The 15,566-nt window shown below is 48.3% G+C and overlaps 1 protein-coding gene across 2 annotated transcripts in view; it reads left to right on the forward strand.

Annotated features, from left to right (window-relative positions):
- The window catches only part of SEPTIN12 (septin 12), a 76,298-nt gene extending 66,045 nt beyond the window's left edge, over positions 1–10,253 (forward strand). For both annotated transcript variants that reach the window (XM_083710829.1, XM_083710830.1), the window contains exons 8-12: positions 632–749; positions 2,333–2,428; positions 4,016–4,112; positions 7,774–7,825; positions 8,906–10,253. In XM_083710829.1, coding sequence (XP_083566955.1) covers positions 632–749; positions 2,333–2,428; positions 4,016–4,112; positions 7,774–7,825; positions 8,906–9,056 — 514 coding nt within the window. In that variant the 3' untranslated portion in view covers positions 9,057–10,253. The remainder of the gene's footprint in view (positions 1–631; positions 750–2,332; positions 2,429–4,015; positions 4,113–7,773; positions 7,826–8,905) is intronic.
- Positions 10,254–15,566: the final 5,313 nt, after the last annotated feature.

Consider the following 15,566-nt stretch of genomic DNA (forward strand, 5'->3'; position numbering starts at 1 on the left):
ATTCCAACATCAAATTTGTTTTAATATTTATTGGGACATTTGGATGGCTAATATCTACTGAGATAGATTTATTGATGGTCATTGTATTATTTATGTGGGCTGAGGGTTTATTTTTCCTTTTCCCCCCTTTTTTTGTTAGGTTAAACTTGCAATTATTTTATTTTATTTTATTTTAAAGGGGTAACTTCTATAGGGCATTATAATCAAGGAGTATTGTAGAACTGAGGAATGTTGCTATGTGTAAACTTTCAAAGAGCAGAGCCCCACTTCTTCAGGTGCAAGGAGTGTGATCCTCCGTTGATGCTCAAAACAGGACCCTGAACAAGATGAGTCTTTGGTCTGATCCAGCAGAGCAGTTTTCAAGTTCTTAGCCTAGTCAGTTTCATTGCATGAATTGGTTGGAGGTGGGGAGCATATTCCCCTTCACCCCAGGCTGCAAAATGAGCCAGTGGAAGTGAAGTGGTTAGGGTGTCAGACTAGGACCTGGGAGGAGATCACAGTTCAAGTGCACTATAAATGCAATAAATATATCAATATATATAAATGCAGTCAATATGGCAATAGAATGTAACGTCTTGAGCTGGCCCTTTACAGCACTGCTGCAAGAAACTTCCTGTATCTCTCCCATCAGGTTGCGCCCCTTGGATCTGGAGTTCATGAGGCGGCTCAGCAAGATCACCAACGTTGTGCCTGTGATCGCCAAGGCCGACACTCTGACCTTAGAGGAACGCGCAGAGTTCAAACGGAGGGTAAGAAGAGCATTGGTGGCAGCAGGAGGCAGTGGCAAAGTTTCCTCAAATTTGGGTTGCAATCCTAGCCCTGTATATCTGGGAGTAAGCCCCATTGAATCCAATGGGATTTGCATCTCAGTAGACACAAGGGTGCTTCCAGACCACCTATTTATTGATCATTCATCCTGATTTGCTTGTAGGGAGATAAGAGAGTGTTGGCTTTTTAATGAGTTCCCATTCTGGTCTGTTTGCAGGGTTGTATCAAAGCAAATGTTATCCCACATGCTTCCCAGAGCAGCTTTCTGTTGCTCTCCTTACTACGTAAAGTCTGACCTTTTTCAGGAAGTGTGTTTGTTGCGCAAGACCTCCCAATCAACTGCTAATTGCGCAGCCTGACTTTGCTATTGTGAATCCTTCCCCCAAAATAGCAATGGTCTGGAGGCACCCACGATTAGAACTGCACTGTTGTTGTTTTTTTTATTTAGTCAGAAAGATCTACAGACAGCTTAATTGCAAAACTGGACTTAAATCCACACTTAACCTTCTGCCCTGCCCTTTCCAGGCACAGTACATGACACAGTCCCGTCATTCTTAACAAAATATATATTTCATGTTCAACGCATACCCAATTCCAAATAACGGCAGTTCTGACTAAACATTCGCTTCTGCACTTTGACAGTACAATGCTGCAGTTCCATTTGTGTGTTTTTGTAAGAGAACACCATGTGAATACTCGTCAACAGGCTCATCACAGCTATCTGCCAATCACCCATTCCCACCAGCCTTCTGAGTAATACCCCTCCCCACCTTCTCACTATATAGAAGGGTCTGGAAACTTCTGTTTCAGTGTATCTGAAGAAGTGTGCATGCACACGAAAGCTCATACCAAGAACTAACTTAATTGGTCTTTAAGGTGCTACTGGAAGGAATTTTTTCATGTGAATACTGTACAACCAAGTTGTTGTGTGAGACACATGTTGTTTTACACATACAAGGGTAATGTTTGAAGTGCATGCTTAGTTCAGCAACAATCGTGTGGGTATATCTCACTTATATTAGTTGTTACGATTGTAATAGTCTCAGCAAGTAAGAACATTGTCGTATTTATTATTGACATAAAATCAAGGTCACACTTTGATTTTATATCCTATGTAAAGATTTTTAGCTGGTCCACTCTTGCTTGGGGGGCCAAAAACATTTTTTCACTGGCACCCAAGACCACTCTCGGCAGCCCTTCTCACGGTCCCTGACAGCCCTTCCGATCTGCATGTCAGTCCAGGTAATGTGAAAACATGTTAGTTTGCTTTAAAATGCAGGTGGAACGAAACCCTCAAGTGTCTGTAGCACTCAGCAAGCATCTCTTTGCCCACCTGCACTCTGACATGGTGCAAGCCAGAAGGAGCTCCTCTGCTGTTTGTGCAAAGTGGTGCAAAGTCAAGGCAGAAAGCGGGAGAGAGACCCTGGCACCCTGCAGGCCCACACACTGGCCTTCGATTTGCTTTGCTCGCAAACTTTCCTTTGCCCTGGCCATGAAGAAGGTACATTTCCAAGTCAGCAAGGAGGAGTTCTGGTCTCAGTGCCAAAAACTTTTCTCTTGGCAGATTCAGGATGACTTGAAGGCCCACGGAATCCATGTTTACCCCCAAGAGGACTTGGATAGTGACCCCGATGACAGGCTTTTGAACGACAAAATACGGGTAAGTGGTGGCAATCTAGAAAGGGGAGAAATTGACTAAGAGTTGCTTTGTGCTTTTTCTCTTTAATACATTGTTGACACTACAGCCGTACCTTGGAAGTTGAACAGAATCCGTTCCAGAAGTCTGTTCAACTTTCAAAATGTTCGAAAACCAAAGCGCAGCTTCTGATTGGCCGCAGGAAGCTCTGATTCCAAAAATAGTTCGCAAACCAGAACAGTCACTTCCGAGTTTGCAATGTTCGGGAGCCAAAACGTTCGGGAACTAAGCTGTTTGATAACCAAGGTACGACTGTATTTATAGAATCATAGAATCATAGAGTTGGAAGAGACCACAAGGGCCATCGAGTCCAACCCCCTGCCAAGCAGGAAACACCATCAGAGCACTCCTGACATATGGTTGTCAAGCCTCTGCTTAAAGACCTCCAAAGAAGGAGACTCCACCACACTCCTTGGCAGCAAATTCCACTGTCGAACAGCTCTTACTGTCAGGAAGTTCTTCCTAATGTTTAGGTGGAATCTTCTTTCTTGTAGTTTGGATCCATTGCTCCGTGTCCGCTTCTCTGGAGCAGCAGAAAACAACCTTTCTCCCTCCTCTATGTGACATCCTTTTATATATTTGAACATGGCTATCATATCACCCCTTAACCTCCTCTTCTCCAGGCTAAACATGCCCAGCTCCCTTAGCCGTTCCTCATAAGGCATCGTTTCCAGGCCTTTGACCATTTTGGTTCTCTTGTCTCTTTACACACACACACACACACGATTTGTTTCTTTTATAATATTGCGTTGGAAATATTTGCCTTTTCGGAAAACAGTGCCCTCTGTTTGAATCAGCATTATATGCCTTCAAACATGGCCAATCTGATTGGCTATATAGCATTGCGGCCCACTTCCTTTTGCTATGTGATCCCTGATTGACTGGGATTATTCATAGACCAAGTCTATGGGAGCAGGGTCCTCACTCTCAGATACATTCAGTTTGCTCTCAGTGAAAGCCAAATGTAAAGGATTGTGTGGTATTCTGACACACTCCCTATCAATGACGCAATCCCTGATTGGCCGGGTTTCATCCAGGATAAAGGCAGTTCAGTAAACAGAAGGAGGGAAACACTGGTTGCCTTGAGGTCTACCAGAGGGCCCAGGCTTTGAAGTGTCCCTCCAAAAGCAAATTAAAAGGAAAGAAATTTTTTTTTATTAAAAAAAACAATTTTTGAGGATTCCAGTAGGAAATGGACGTGTGCTTTAGTTCAGCTGGAGTTCTGTGTTCTTAAAAAACAACAACAACTAGTGTTTAGGCATGGTGGTGGTGCTAGCCGTGTTGCGCTAATTTATTTTATTATTATTTATTTCATTTCACAAAAATTACATATTGTTAAAAAAAAACAACGCAAAGATAATGGAAGCAACCCATTATCGGCACCATCCACAGTCTGCAAGTACCAGATGTTCACTAACAAGGCAGGGAAGATGGTGTTCTGCTCCTTTAACAGCATCTACACTTTTTCCACTTCAAGTGCTTTCCAAGAAGGGGAGGGGGGAACACCCTTGTTCTTCCCTGGACTGATGCCCCTCTCATTCTCTTAATCAGGAGAAAATCCCCTTTGCAGTGGTGGGAGCCGACAAGGAGCACCAGGTGAACGGGAAGAAAGTCCTGGGCCGCAAGACCAAGTGGGGGATCATCGAAGGTAAACCCTTCTGGACTGGGGAAGCCCTGGAGGAGAACTTGTCCACGTTGGAGGGAGGGGCTGTAGTTCAGTGGTAGAGCATCTTACTTTACATGCAGAAGGTCCCAGGTTCAATCCCCAGGCTCTCCAGATAGGGCTGGGAGGCACCACTGCCTGAAATTCTGGAGAGCTGCTGGGTAGGCAACCTAAGGCCCGGGGGACGGATCCGGCCCAATCGCCTTCTAAATCTGGCTCGTGGACGGTCCAGGAATCAGCGTGTTTTTACATGAGTAGAATGTGCCCTTTTATTTAAAATGCATCTTTGGGTTATTTGTGGGGCATAGGAATTCGTTCATTTCTATTTTTCAAAATATAGTCCAGCCCCTCACAAGGTCTGAGGGACAGGGGACCGGCCCCCTGCTGAAAAAGTTTGCTGACCCCTGGTATAGACGATACTGAGCTAGGAGGACCAATGTTCTGGCTCAGCATAAGGGCAGCTTCCTATGTTCCTATTTAAATCAGCTCTTTAGTCCAGATCATGAGGACTAGAAACTTACTTTCAAGGAAGGATCATATAGCTCAGTGCCAAAGCATCTGCTTTACCTGCAGGAGGTCCCAGGTGCAATCCCCAGCATCTCAAGGTAGAGCTGGGGAAGGGAGAGAGAAACCCCCTGCCTAAAACCCTGCAGAGCTGCTCCCAGTCAGTGTAAGGAATATACTGAGCTAGACGGCCCAATGCTCTGGCTTCTGCGGCTTTGGGTCCTCCTGCCAACTGCTCACCCAGGAGAGAGGCATCTGGGGGAGTCTTGCTCTGCTTCCTCTCCAATCTTAGGCGCAGAGTTCAACCTGCAGAGCATGGCTTTCCACTCTCCTCCCCACCACCCCACGGTGCATTCCACACTGACAGCAGCAATCTGCCCCATCCATGGGCCAGGATAGTCCTGCTACTCCCACCTGGGGGGGGGGGAGAATGCTGGCCAAAAGCAGAGGGAGAGGTGCTTTGGGGGAACAAGAATCAAGCAAGGGAAGTTTTTTCCTGCCTTTGAGCTGTATTGTCAGAGTGCCGTGCTCTCGTGCACAGAAGCACCCCTGTTTCCCAGGGACATCCAGAATCCTCGCCCCAAATTAATCTCGTTTGGCACATCGAAATAAATGCGTGTGTGAACTGCCTGCAATAGCACTAGATCCTGTGGACTGGCTTACAATAGTGTGATGTGACCCAAATGCCTCACCCCCAGAACTGTTCTAGCTGACAGATTCTGCCCCAGTGGAAGTTTTCCAAACCATCTTCGAGGGCATCCCCACGCAGAATACATTGCAATCCACAGGGACATAGGAAGCTCCCTTATAGTAGCAAGTCAAGCCATTGGTCTATCTCGTTCAGGATTGTCAACACTAAGGGCTGACCCAGACCTGCATTTACCCCCTGCTTTCCCCCTGGGATAGGGACGCAGGTGGTGCTGTAGGTTAACCACAGAGCCTAGGACTTGCTGATCAGAAGGTCGGCGGTTCAAATCCCCATGACGGGGTGAGCTCCCGTTGCTTGGTCCCTGCTCCTGCCCACGTAGCAGTTCGAAAGCACGTCCAAGTGCAAGTAGATAAATAGGTACCGCTCCGGAGGGAAGGTAAATGGCGTTTCCGTGCGCCGCTCTGGTTCTCCAGATCGGCTTAGTCATGCTGGCTACATGACCCGGAAGCTGTACATTCCTAGTCATGCTGGTCACATGTATGCCAGCTCCCTCGGCCAATAAAGTGAGATGAGTGCCACAACCCCAGAGTCGGCCACGACTGGACCTAATGGTCAGGGGTCCATTTTATTTTTCTCCTGGGAAGCCCATCTTTACTGCTGAATTGGAGCAAATGTCAGCCAGGTTTTCTCCAGATTGATGTTTGCTCTGATTTAGCACCAAAGAGCAGGTTTTCTCGGGGGAAGCAGTGGGGTGAAAGCAAAAGTGGTTGCATTTGTGGTTTCTAGGCATGAGTCACACAGAAGTGTGGACGAGCCCTGAGTGGCAGCAGTTCTCCAGAATTTCTCCAGGGTCTTTCCCGTTCCTACCTGGTGGCCCCAAGGAGTGAGCTCTCCCTACCTAGAGATCCAAGGGGAAAGGCCACAGCTCAGTGACAGAACATCTGGCTTGCACAAAAGAAAGTGTTGGGTTCAGTTCCCAGCATCTCCAGGTAGGGCTAGGAATGCCCTCAGTCTGAAATCCCAGAACGCCCCTGCCAGTCCGTGAGGACAACACTGAGCTAGATGGAGACTTGCTCTAAGGCTGCTTCCTTTGCCTTGGAGGGCTCATGCCTTGAAGAGTTGCACTTCTGGGGAAGGGCTGTAACTCACCGGTAGAGCATCTGCCTTGCAGACAGAAGGTCTCAGGTTCAATCCCTGGCAACTCCAGGTAGGGCTGGGAATGTCCCCTGCCTGAAACCCTGGGAAGATGCTTCCAGTCAGTGTAGACAGAGAGAGGACAATTGGTCTGATCCTGTATAGGTTCCTGTGACCATGCCAAGCATGTCATCTGCCACTGAGTTGCAGACATGTTGTCGGTTCACCAGGTTGAATTTTGGTGTTGCTTCACCAAGTTTAGTTTTAACTTGCTAAAAGTTGCAGTTGTGGGTTCTACACTGCAGGCCTCATCGTTTGGGTGGTGGCATCTGAGCTTGCTCTGCTGATTTCCCAGAGTGTCACTAGTGGGGATCGGGGCTCAGGGACTGGCCCAGCTCTGCTGTCGCTTGCAGGAGTATCTTAAGGGCTAAGTGAAGTTCCTGACCAGACCTGCCTTCATACTTTCCAGCTGCCTCTCCCCATCCCTCGACACCACCGCACACTCCACTAGCTTGTATTTAGAAATCTGCTGCCCTCTGGTGTTCAACAGTCTCCTTGCAGTCATACCTCTAGGGAGCCTGGACCTTCCAAAGCTTGGGTAGGCAAACTAAGGACCAGGGCCCGGATCGAGCCCAACCGCCTTCTAAATCCGGCCTGCAGACAGTCTGGGAATCAGCGAGTTTTTACATGAGCAGAATGTGTCCTTTTATTTAAAATGCCTCTCTGAGTTATTTGTGGGGCCTGCCTGGTGTTTTTACATGAGTAGAATATGTGCTTTTATTTAAAATGCATCTCTGGGTTCTTTGTGGGGCATAGGTATTTGGGCATATTTTTTTCCAAAATATAGTCTGGCCCCCCACAAGGTCTGAGGGACAGTGGACAGGACCCCTGCTGAAAAAGTTTGCTGACCCCTGTTCCAAAGCATTGCATTGTGATCTCCAGATTAGACCCGGCTCAGCAGCAGGTCAGCTGGGGAGCTGGGGGCAATGCTGAAAGCAGGGGAGAGGGACACCTTGCCTGATCCAGCAGGGCTCTTCTTAGCTCATGTTCCTACAAGGCAGCCTTCCTCAACCCAGCTGTCTTGGACTACAACTCCCATCAGCCCATGCTGTTTGGGTCTCATGGGAGTTGTACTCCAAAATGGCCGTGCTGGCTGGGAATGATGGGAGTTGTAGGCCACAAACATCTGGAGCCCCCTGGTTAGGGAAGTCTGCTATGAGATGGCATGGAACTGCTCTTTCAAGCTTTGGGTGGGGCAAGCAACAGAGACACCTGGCTCAATCCATCCTTGTCCCCTTCTGACACATTTGCCTCGCTGTCACTGAAAATGTTCAGCTGTCATGTACGCTTTCCTTTCAGTGGAAAACCCGGCCCACTGTGAGTTTCCTCTGCTGCGGGACCTCCTCATCCGGTGAGTTGTGGGAGTTGGAAGTCTTGCTACTCTTTTTACTTTGAAGGGATCCCTGTTGAAGCTTTTGAGCATGACTGTCTGACAGGGCAGTGGGGGTGAAAGATGTAAATAAAACCAGCAGTTTTAAATATGTATACAGTCAAACCTCAGTTCCCGAACGGCTCCGTGTTGGAATGTTTCGGCTCTTCAACACCGAAACCCTGGAAGTAAATGTTCTGGTTTTCGAACATTTTTCAGAAGCCGAACGACTTCCGGGGAGTTTTTTTCTTTTTTTCTCTACTGACTTTGCTGACCGCCCTTTGATCCTTGGTTGTTGAATGTTTTGGAATTCAAACGGTCTTCTGGAATGGATTACATTCAACAACCAAGGTTTGACTGTACAGTGGTACCTTGGGTTACATACACTTCAGGTTACAGACGCTTCAGGTTACAGACTCCGCTAACCCAGAAATAGTACCTCGGGTTAAGAACTTTGCTTCAGGATGGGAACAGAAATCGTGCTCCAGCGGCGCGACTGCAGCAGGAGGCCCCATTAGCTAAAGTGGTGCTTCAGGTTAAGAAAAGTTTCAGGTTAAGAACGGACCTATGGAACGAATTAAGTACTTAACCTGAGGTACCACTGTATCATAAAACAGCATGGCCTATTAATATACAGGTCAGAGTGTTCATGCCTTGGCATGCTTCCTTCAACAACAACAAAGTTTTTGGCAGCTGCCAAAAGCAGGACAGCAAAGGTACCTGGCTAATACCAATGGGCAGGGAATTCCAAAGATACAGGTGTCACTGCACCAAACAATCAGTTCTGCAGATCAAAGGGGTTGAATGGGCATAGATGGGGTCAACCAAGATGACGTTGTTTTCTCAGGGCTCTCCAGGAGCCTGGAACTGGAATGTGACCATTGTAGACCTTCTTTGTGGGGTGAGGACAGAGAGTCTGACAGATGGGGAAGGAGGAAGAAGAAGAAGAAGAAGCACCCTCCCTCCCCATCCATCTATCTGGCCAGGAGGGAAGGGTCATTCGAAACCTTGACCTGCCAGGCGGCTCCAACTTCTCCTGCCTCTTTTCCTCTCCCTTCCCAGATCCCACCTGCAGGACCTCAAGGACATCACCCACAGCGTGCATTACGAGCAGTACCGCGCCCAGCGCCTCAACGAGAACAACCTCCTGGCCACAGGCGGCAAGCAGCTGGCCCTGAGCTGCCTCAACGGAGAGTTGGAGAGCCAACTTTGAGCTGCGGGGACAGCCTGGCCCCTCTTCCTCCTCTCCAGCCTCAACAGACACCCTCCACCAATAGCTTCAGTGGACTGATTCCCCTCTCCCTCCCCCCCGAACCCCCTCTTCCGGGAACAGCTGGAGCAGAGTTCCTGAGCCCCCATCTCCTCCGAGCACAAGAAGCATCTCTTGACTGGGAAATCTCAACTTCGCTGCCGGGCGCCTTCCTGCCCCTTCCTTTCCGTCTGCCTCCTGCTCAGCCTCACACCTCAGAGCAGAAGGACACTGGGAGGGCGAGAGAGCCCAGCAGCCCACCTTCCGCCTCTCCACCCTTGGCATCTCACATGGGCACTGTCCTTTGCCTTGGCTCTGCCTCTGCTTCTGAGCCAAGCAGTGCATGTGGCCTTGGGGAGACATCCTTGCCGCCTGTTGAGGCTGTCCCCTCCTTCCAGACTCCACTGCTTTGTCAGGCAAGCCACTTGTCCCAATGGGCCCTGGCAGAGCCGGCCAATTTCTTTCCTTAACCCTTAAATGACACCACACCCATGTGTGTTTCTTCTATGACATTTTTATCTCCAATACGCTGGCAATACTAGGACAGTTCTCCTTCGTATTCGTTGGTTGGCAGAGGGGGCGTGGGGAGGGGAGAAGGCAGGTAGCAGAGAGCTTTTGAAGGGCCTGTAATGCATGAAAGGTTAAGCCCGCCAACCCTGGGGGCAAAGAGGGAGCCCCATTTCAGACCCTCCCAGGCTGGGGTTCTAGCAACTGTAATAGCCCAACATGCGAAAGCAAAGAGAATCTTCTGGAGAAGTTCCCACCTCCCAGTGTTCCTGCAGGACTTCAGACTGGCTCTTTCGACCACCCTCAGTTTGTAAGAACCAGGGAGGGGGCGTCATTTGAAGGTTACTGCATCAAGCCAGGAGGCCAATAACTGGCTTGTACAATAAAAACATCTGTGCTGATTGGAGCAAAACTCCCTCTTCATATCTCTTGCCCCGGAGAAGAGTCTGGGGTTGGGAATTAAGAGAAGACCATTTTCCAGCTGGTCCCTTGTTGATGCAGGAGCAGTACAGGAGAACAGCGCCATCTCCTGGAAGGAGGTCAGCCTGCCCAGGCTCACGTTTTCATCCTTCTACTTTTATACTCTTGGGCAGGGGGCCTGTGGGCAGATTGTGCTTCTCCAGTTAATCCATTAAAGAGCAACTGTAGAAGGTTGTTGGGTTCTTTGGTTTTGTTTTGCCTGGTTTCTTCGAGTCCTTCTCGAGGGTGAAGCTGGGGACCTCTCTCGGCTCAGGGCTTGCCTTTCAGTGAGCCAATATAAGATGTTTGGTTCAAGCAGGGCAGCAGGAGAGATAGCAGATCATGCACACACTTTTTACTATTGGCTGCCCCACAAGGCTGTTCCCCCACCCCAGTTGCTGCTGCTGTCCACTACAGGCCCCCGTGCCTCCTGCCCACTTAAGAAAGAAAGCCAGGTGATAGCGAGTAGCTCAGTTGGTAGAGCATGAGATGGTTAATCTCAGGGTCGTGTGTTTGAACCCCATATTGGGCAAAATATTCCTGCATTGCAGGGGGTTGCGCTAGAGGACCCACATGGTCCCTTCCAACTCTACAATTCTATGATTCTCTGGGTACCTGCTGAATGGGTTTAAGCTTCAAACAGTTTTTGCTGCCACAGCAAAATTGTAGGCAGTGGCACAGATGCTTCTACAGGTTCTCGGGTTCGGTCTTGTTCCCTCATGTACTGGAAGGAAGTTGTGCTGAGGGGGTAGAGAAGGAGGGGCAGGTGAGGGAAGAAATTGGATTCAGTTTGCATTTAAAGGCAAACCCATTTAATTCACACTTTCAGAACACAGCCACCCCTCAGAACTGACGCTTCTCCAAATTTTGCAATGCAGTTCACCAGCCAAGTACTGTGCACAAAAATGCATATTATATACTAAAGTGCATACAAAAGCATATATTCCTGGGGGGGGGGTTAAAAATGCATTAGATTGGGGCACGTTACTTTGCCAAAATGTGCAGAATAGTCAGAATTTTGCAAAGAGATATGCTAGGAGAAATTTGCACAAAATGCTGATGAATATTCATGAGGATGTTAAATAAAGTTGGGAAATGATGTGCAAATGGGGAGAACTGGACTTAAGACTGGAAGAAGACGAAACTGAGAGAAACGCTCAGTGGACATATTTGCCTATCCTTAGCTGCTGATCCACCATAGGGAGTTGAATGGGGGAGGCTGAGTAGGCACCAACTGGACAGCATTTGCTCAGGCAGCCAAATGTCTCCCTCTCCTGTTGTTCTCTGGTGATAGTGGTGAAAAAAATAAATTTTTCACTATGGTTCCTGAGGAGTAGGTTCCCATCTCTGTTGGATGCCATTGTGAATCAATATGGCACGCTGAACCTTCTCATTTTGTTGGTTTCTTAGACATCCCAATCACTGCCAGGTACAAGGTTGTTAGGCAATGAAAGAGAGGTCTACTGCAGGGGTCAGCAAGGTTTACCTCGCCTGGGCTGGTTCACTCCAGCGGAGATCTCTCCTTGAGCCAGATCACGCGGGCGCTCTTTCCGGCGTCTGCACAGACGCTAATTCCGGTGATGCAGAAGCGAGTCCCTGCGCCGCAGTGCGCCGGTTTAGCTCAGCACGCAGGGACTCACCGAGTAGGTGGCACGGTTCGGGGGCAGCTCATGGGCTGGTTAAACGACCCCCATGGGCCTTAGGTTGCCAACCCCTGGTCTACTGCTATCAACACAATAATGGGTGAATGGTGGAGGCAAAACTGAAGGACCACGGACAGCTCCAAGTGAGCCACTTGCTCTGACAATGGTTGAGAGTCAACCAAGACCCTTTAAGCCTCTGCCTCCAGTCTCTGTCCTGCAGGCTCCATCCCCTGGTCCATGACTTCAGAGCCTCTGACCTGAAGATGGGCATTCCTCTGTTCCACAGCCTTCCTTCTGCTGCACTGCCTGCACTGGTTGTGAGCATTGGGAAGGATCTGGTTGCTCAGAGAAGGGTGCCTGTGAGGGTCCGGGCTCTGGTCTGACAGGTCCTGGTGGGGTGATATGCTCCTCTGGGATTTTCTGTTCAACAGCCTCAGATTCCAGAGTTTCTATTCATCAGCCAGCGCAACTCAACTCCAAATAAAATAAAACCCTCCACTCTGTGAAACTTCTTTCTTGGTGAGTCAGGCAGTCCCATGTTGAAAGTGCACAAATTTCCACCCACATATCTCCTTTGGCCTCGGGTTTTTGGCCTGCACTGACTTCCTTCATTCCATGGAGAGATCCCTTGGACTTCCACAGCATCTGGGAGACATCCAAAGACCTACCAGTGACTTCAAGGAGCTTGCTCAATACATAGCCTAAAAGATTACATCATACTTTGTGCAAATGTTTTCATTTTGTTTTTCTGCAATGGGTGGAGAGGGGGATGTCAGCACAGAGAAAGGGGTGGGGTTGGGGGACAGCCTGAGTTGTTATGGCTAGAAATTGTATCCACAGATGCATCCATCAAGGCAAAGCAGCTGGGATTTCTCTCTGAGCCTCAGCTAAGTGTTGGAGTTACGATTTTGCTGGATCTGGGCCAAAAAAAGAGAGATCAGCAAGAAGAAAATGGACCCATTTCCAAGACCTCCTGGAAGGGAGGCGTGTCTATAAAATGAGATCCCTTTTTATTCAAAGGTACAGACATTTTAAAAACCCATTATTTGCATAGTAAGAAATTTGCTCAGGGTACCGTGTATGGTCGTCTCTTCACAACAACCTTGCAAGGTACTTACCGTATTTTTCGCCCTATAGGACGCACTGTCCCATAAGGCGCACCTAGTTTTTTGGGGGGGAAATAAAGGGGAAAAAATATTTTTCCCCCCAGGCGCGGGGCTGGGGCGGGGGACGCCCGCCAGGGCTGGCTCCCGCTGCTTGCGGAGAGGTCCGCGAAGCCTGGACGCGCTGAGCTCAGTGCGCCCAGGCTTCCGCATGCAGGCACCTCCGCAAGCGGCGGGAGCGCTCACCCCGCTTGCGGAGAGGTGCGCGAAGCTTGGACGCGCTGAGCTCAGCGCGCCCAGGCTTCCGCATGCAGGCACCTCTCCGCAAGCAGCAGGAGCGCTCCCCCCGCTTGCGGAGAGGTCCGCGAAGCCTGGAGAGCGAGAGGGGTCTGTGTGCACCGACCCCTCGCGCTCTCCAGGCTTCAGCGAAAGCCTGCATTCGCCCCATAGGACGCACACACATTTCCCCTTCATTTTTTGAGGGGAAAAAGTGCGTCCTATAGGGCGAAAAATACGGTAATGATTGTCCACTGATTGCTTCACAGCCGATTGAGGATTTGAACCTTGGTCTATCCATGCCAGGCTTTGCACCCTAACTGCTACACCGCACCCTCTCTCTCCAGATGAAAAGCATTGACAGCCACTTTCCCACAAGTGCCCGTTCTCAGTGGCATTGCCCATCCCGCTTCTCATGGCATGGGGAGGGGTGGTTTGGAAGGGGGGGTCACAATTGCTCAGAAGTGTACTTTGCTGTTGAGTCCAATGAAACAATAGTTGAGCTATGAGATTAGGTCTTTCTTAAACTTTCATAAACAAATCCACAGAGTGGGTCCCACAGCCAACTTGGAAGTTAAAAGAAGAGGGCAAATGAGGGCAGCCATAAAGGAAGATGGTGTCAACAAGAATCTATAATCAGAGGAAAAACAGCACGATGGGAAACAGAAAAAATAATCCCAGAGCCTGCCGTTTCTACGATTACGTCAAACATGTTGCTTTTGAAGCAAATACAGTGGTACCTCGGGTTACATACGCTTCAGGTTACAGACACTTCAGGTTACAGACTCCGCTAACCCAGAAATAGTACCTCAGGTTAAGAACTTTGCTTCAGGATGAGAACAGAAATCGCGCAGCAGCGGCACAGTGGCAGCAGGAGGCCCCATTAGTGGTGCTTCAGGTTAAGAACAGTTTCAGGTTAAGAACGGATCTCCGGAACAAACCCAAGATACCACTGTACTGAAACTGGGGAATATTTGGCAGCAGGGCCATCTTTACCTGGAGGTGCAAGGGGTGCATGGCACCCAAACATTGAATTCTGGGGGCCCATTAAAACGTGTGCCTTTTATATTCATGGTGCAATATTTAAGTGAATAGCCTGCTGCTGCTGCTGCTGCTGCTGCTACTATTCTTTTTGTTGTTGTTAAAAAAGTTATAGAGAGGATCCAATAACAGTGTCCTTTAATTATTACTCATTTGGAACTACCTTAATATTTTCAATTTGTTTTGTTTGCAATTTCAGGGTGTATTTTGATTCACGTAGAATAAACTGGTGCCTTTGTTTTGCTATACCTGGTCTTGGCAATTACAAGTCACCCCATTTGCTCTGAGAACAAAGGAGTCTTTGGGGCAGAGTCTGGACCATCCCAGGTGCTGGATTCCCTCCCAGCTTTGATTTGTCCAAAGGCTCTTAGTTTTCCTTCCAAAGGCCTTGCAAAAAAACAACACACCTTTGGACTGAGCTGTCCTGGTAAGGGAGACCTTTGTGTGATGTGTGCTCTTCCTACCTTGGCTCACAGACCCAGTCAAAGTGCAAATGGTCTCAGCCACAAAGTTGCAGGGGGATATATGGAGCAAGGGAAGTTGGTGGCACCAAAGACTACAAAATTTTTTGGAACTGCCATTAAAATAAGCGTCCTGGTGCTCCCTACATTTTAAATAGTCTCATTCTCTTTTTTTACTGTGCTGCTTAGCTGCATTTGTAGCATGTTTGTACTTTGTACACACTTTGCCAAGACTCGTGGCTTGTGAAAATTAAAACCTATCTTATCAGTGGAGCAATATATGGGGAACAAGAAGTTGATCTTGTCCCGTGAGACTGCAGTGGGCACAGCAGAAGTGTCAATCTTTAGCAGAGATTGTCTCTGTTTTATGTTAACTATATCTCATGGAAATCAATGGCCCTATTTTGCATGTTTTGGGTGTGGTGTTCCTAAATAACTGAACGTTCAGATAATGCATTTGAGTTTCGTCTGTTTTGCAATAAGCAAGCCAAGATCCAGTATATGAGATTAGATATTCCACTAAACCAGGTCTGGCGGGGCCTGTAGCCCTCCAGATATTGTTGGACTCCAACCTGTATGCAGGAAAGAAAGAAAAAAGCCACTGTGCATGAAATGTTTCTCACAGAAGCACAGCTATTGTTCCATTTTATTTTATTTTTTGCAATTTTGCAATAATGCATCTGTATGATGAAAGTGAACATAAGCATGCACACACTGGTGCATTATGTTAGCTCTAGCAAACCTGATTGATGAGAATCTTGCAAACCTGCAAAGCCAACATATATCCCCATTTTCAAAGTTCCTGAATTTATTACATTTTCCCCCTAGAATGTGCTTCTAATCAAATTTCAAAAGTGCTCAAAGGTGCGTCTATCACTCCAGTGCTTTTGCCTTATTGACTAGAAGGCAGAAGCAGGTATACTTATTGCGGAGCAGGAACACCTGGATACTTTTTCCTTACATCTACATTGATTAGAAACCTAC

Source organism: Podarcis gaigeae, assembly GCF_964106915.1.
Source record: "Podarcis gaigeae genome assembly, chromosome: 14".
NCBI lineage: Eukaryota > Metazoa > Chordata > Lepidosauria > Squamata > Lacertidae > Podarcis > Podarcis gaigeae.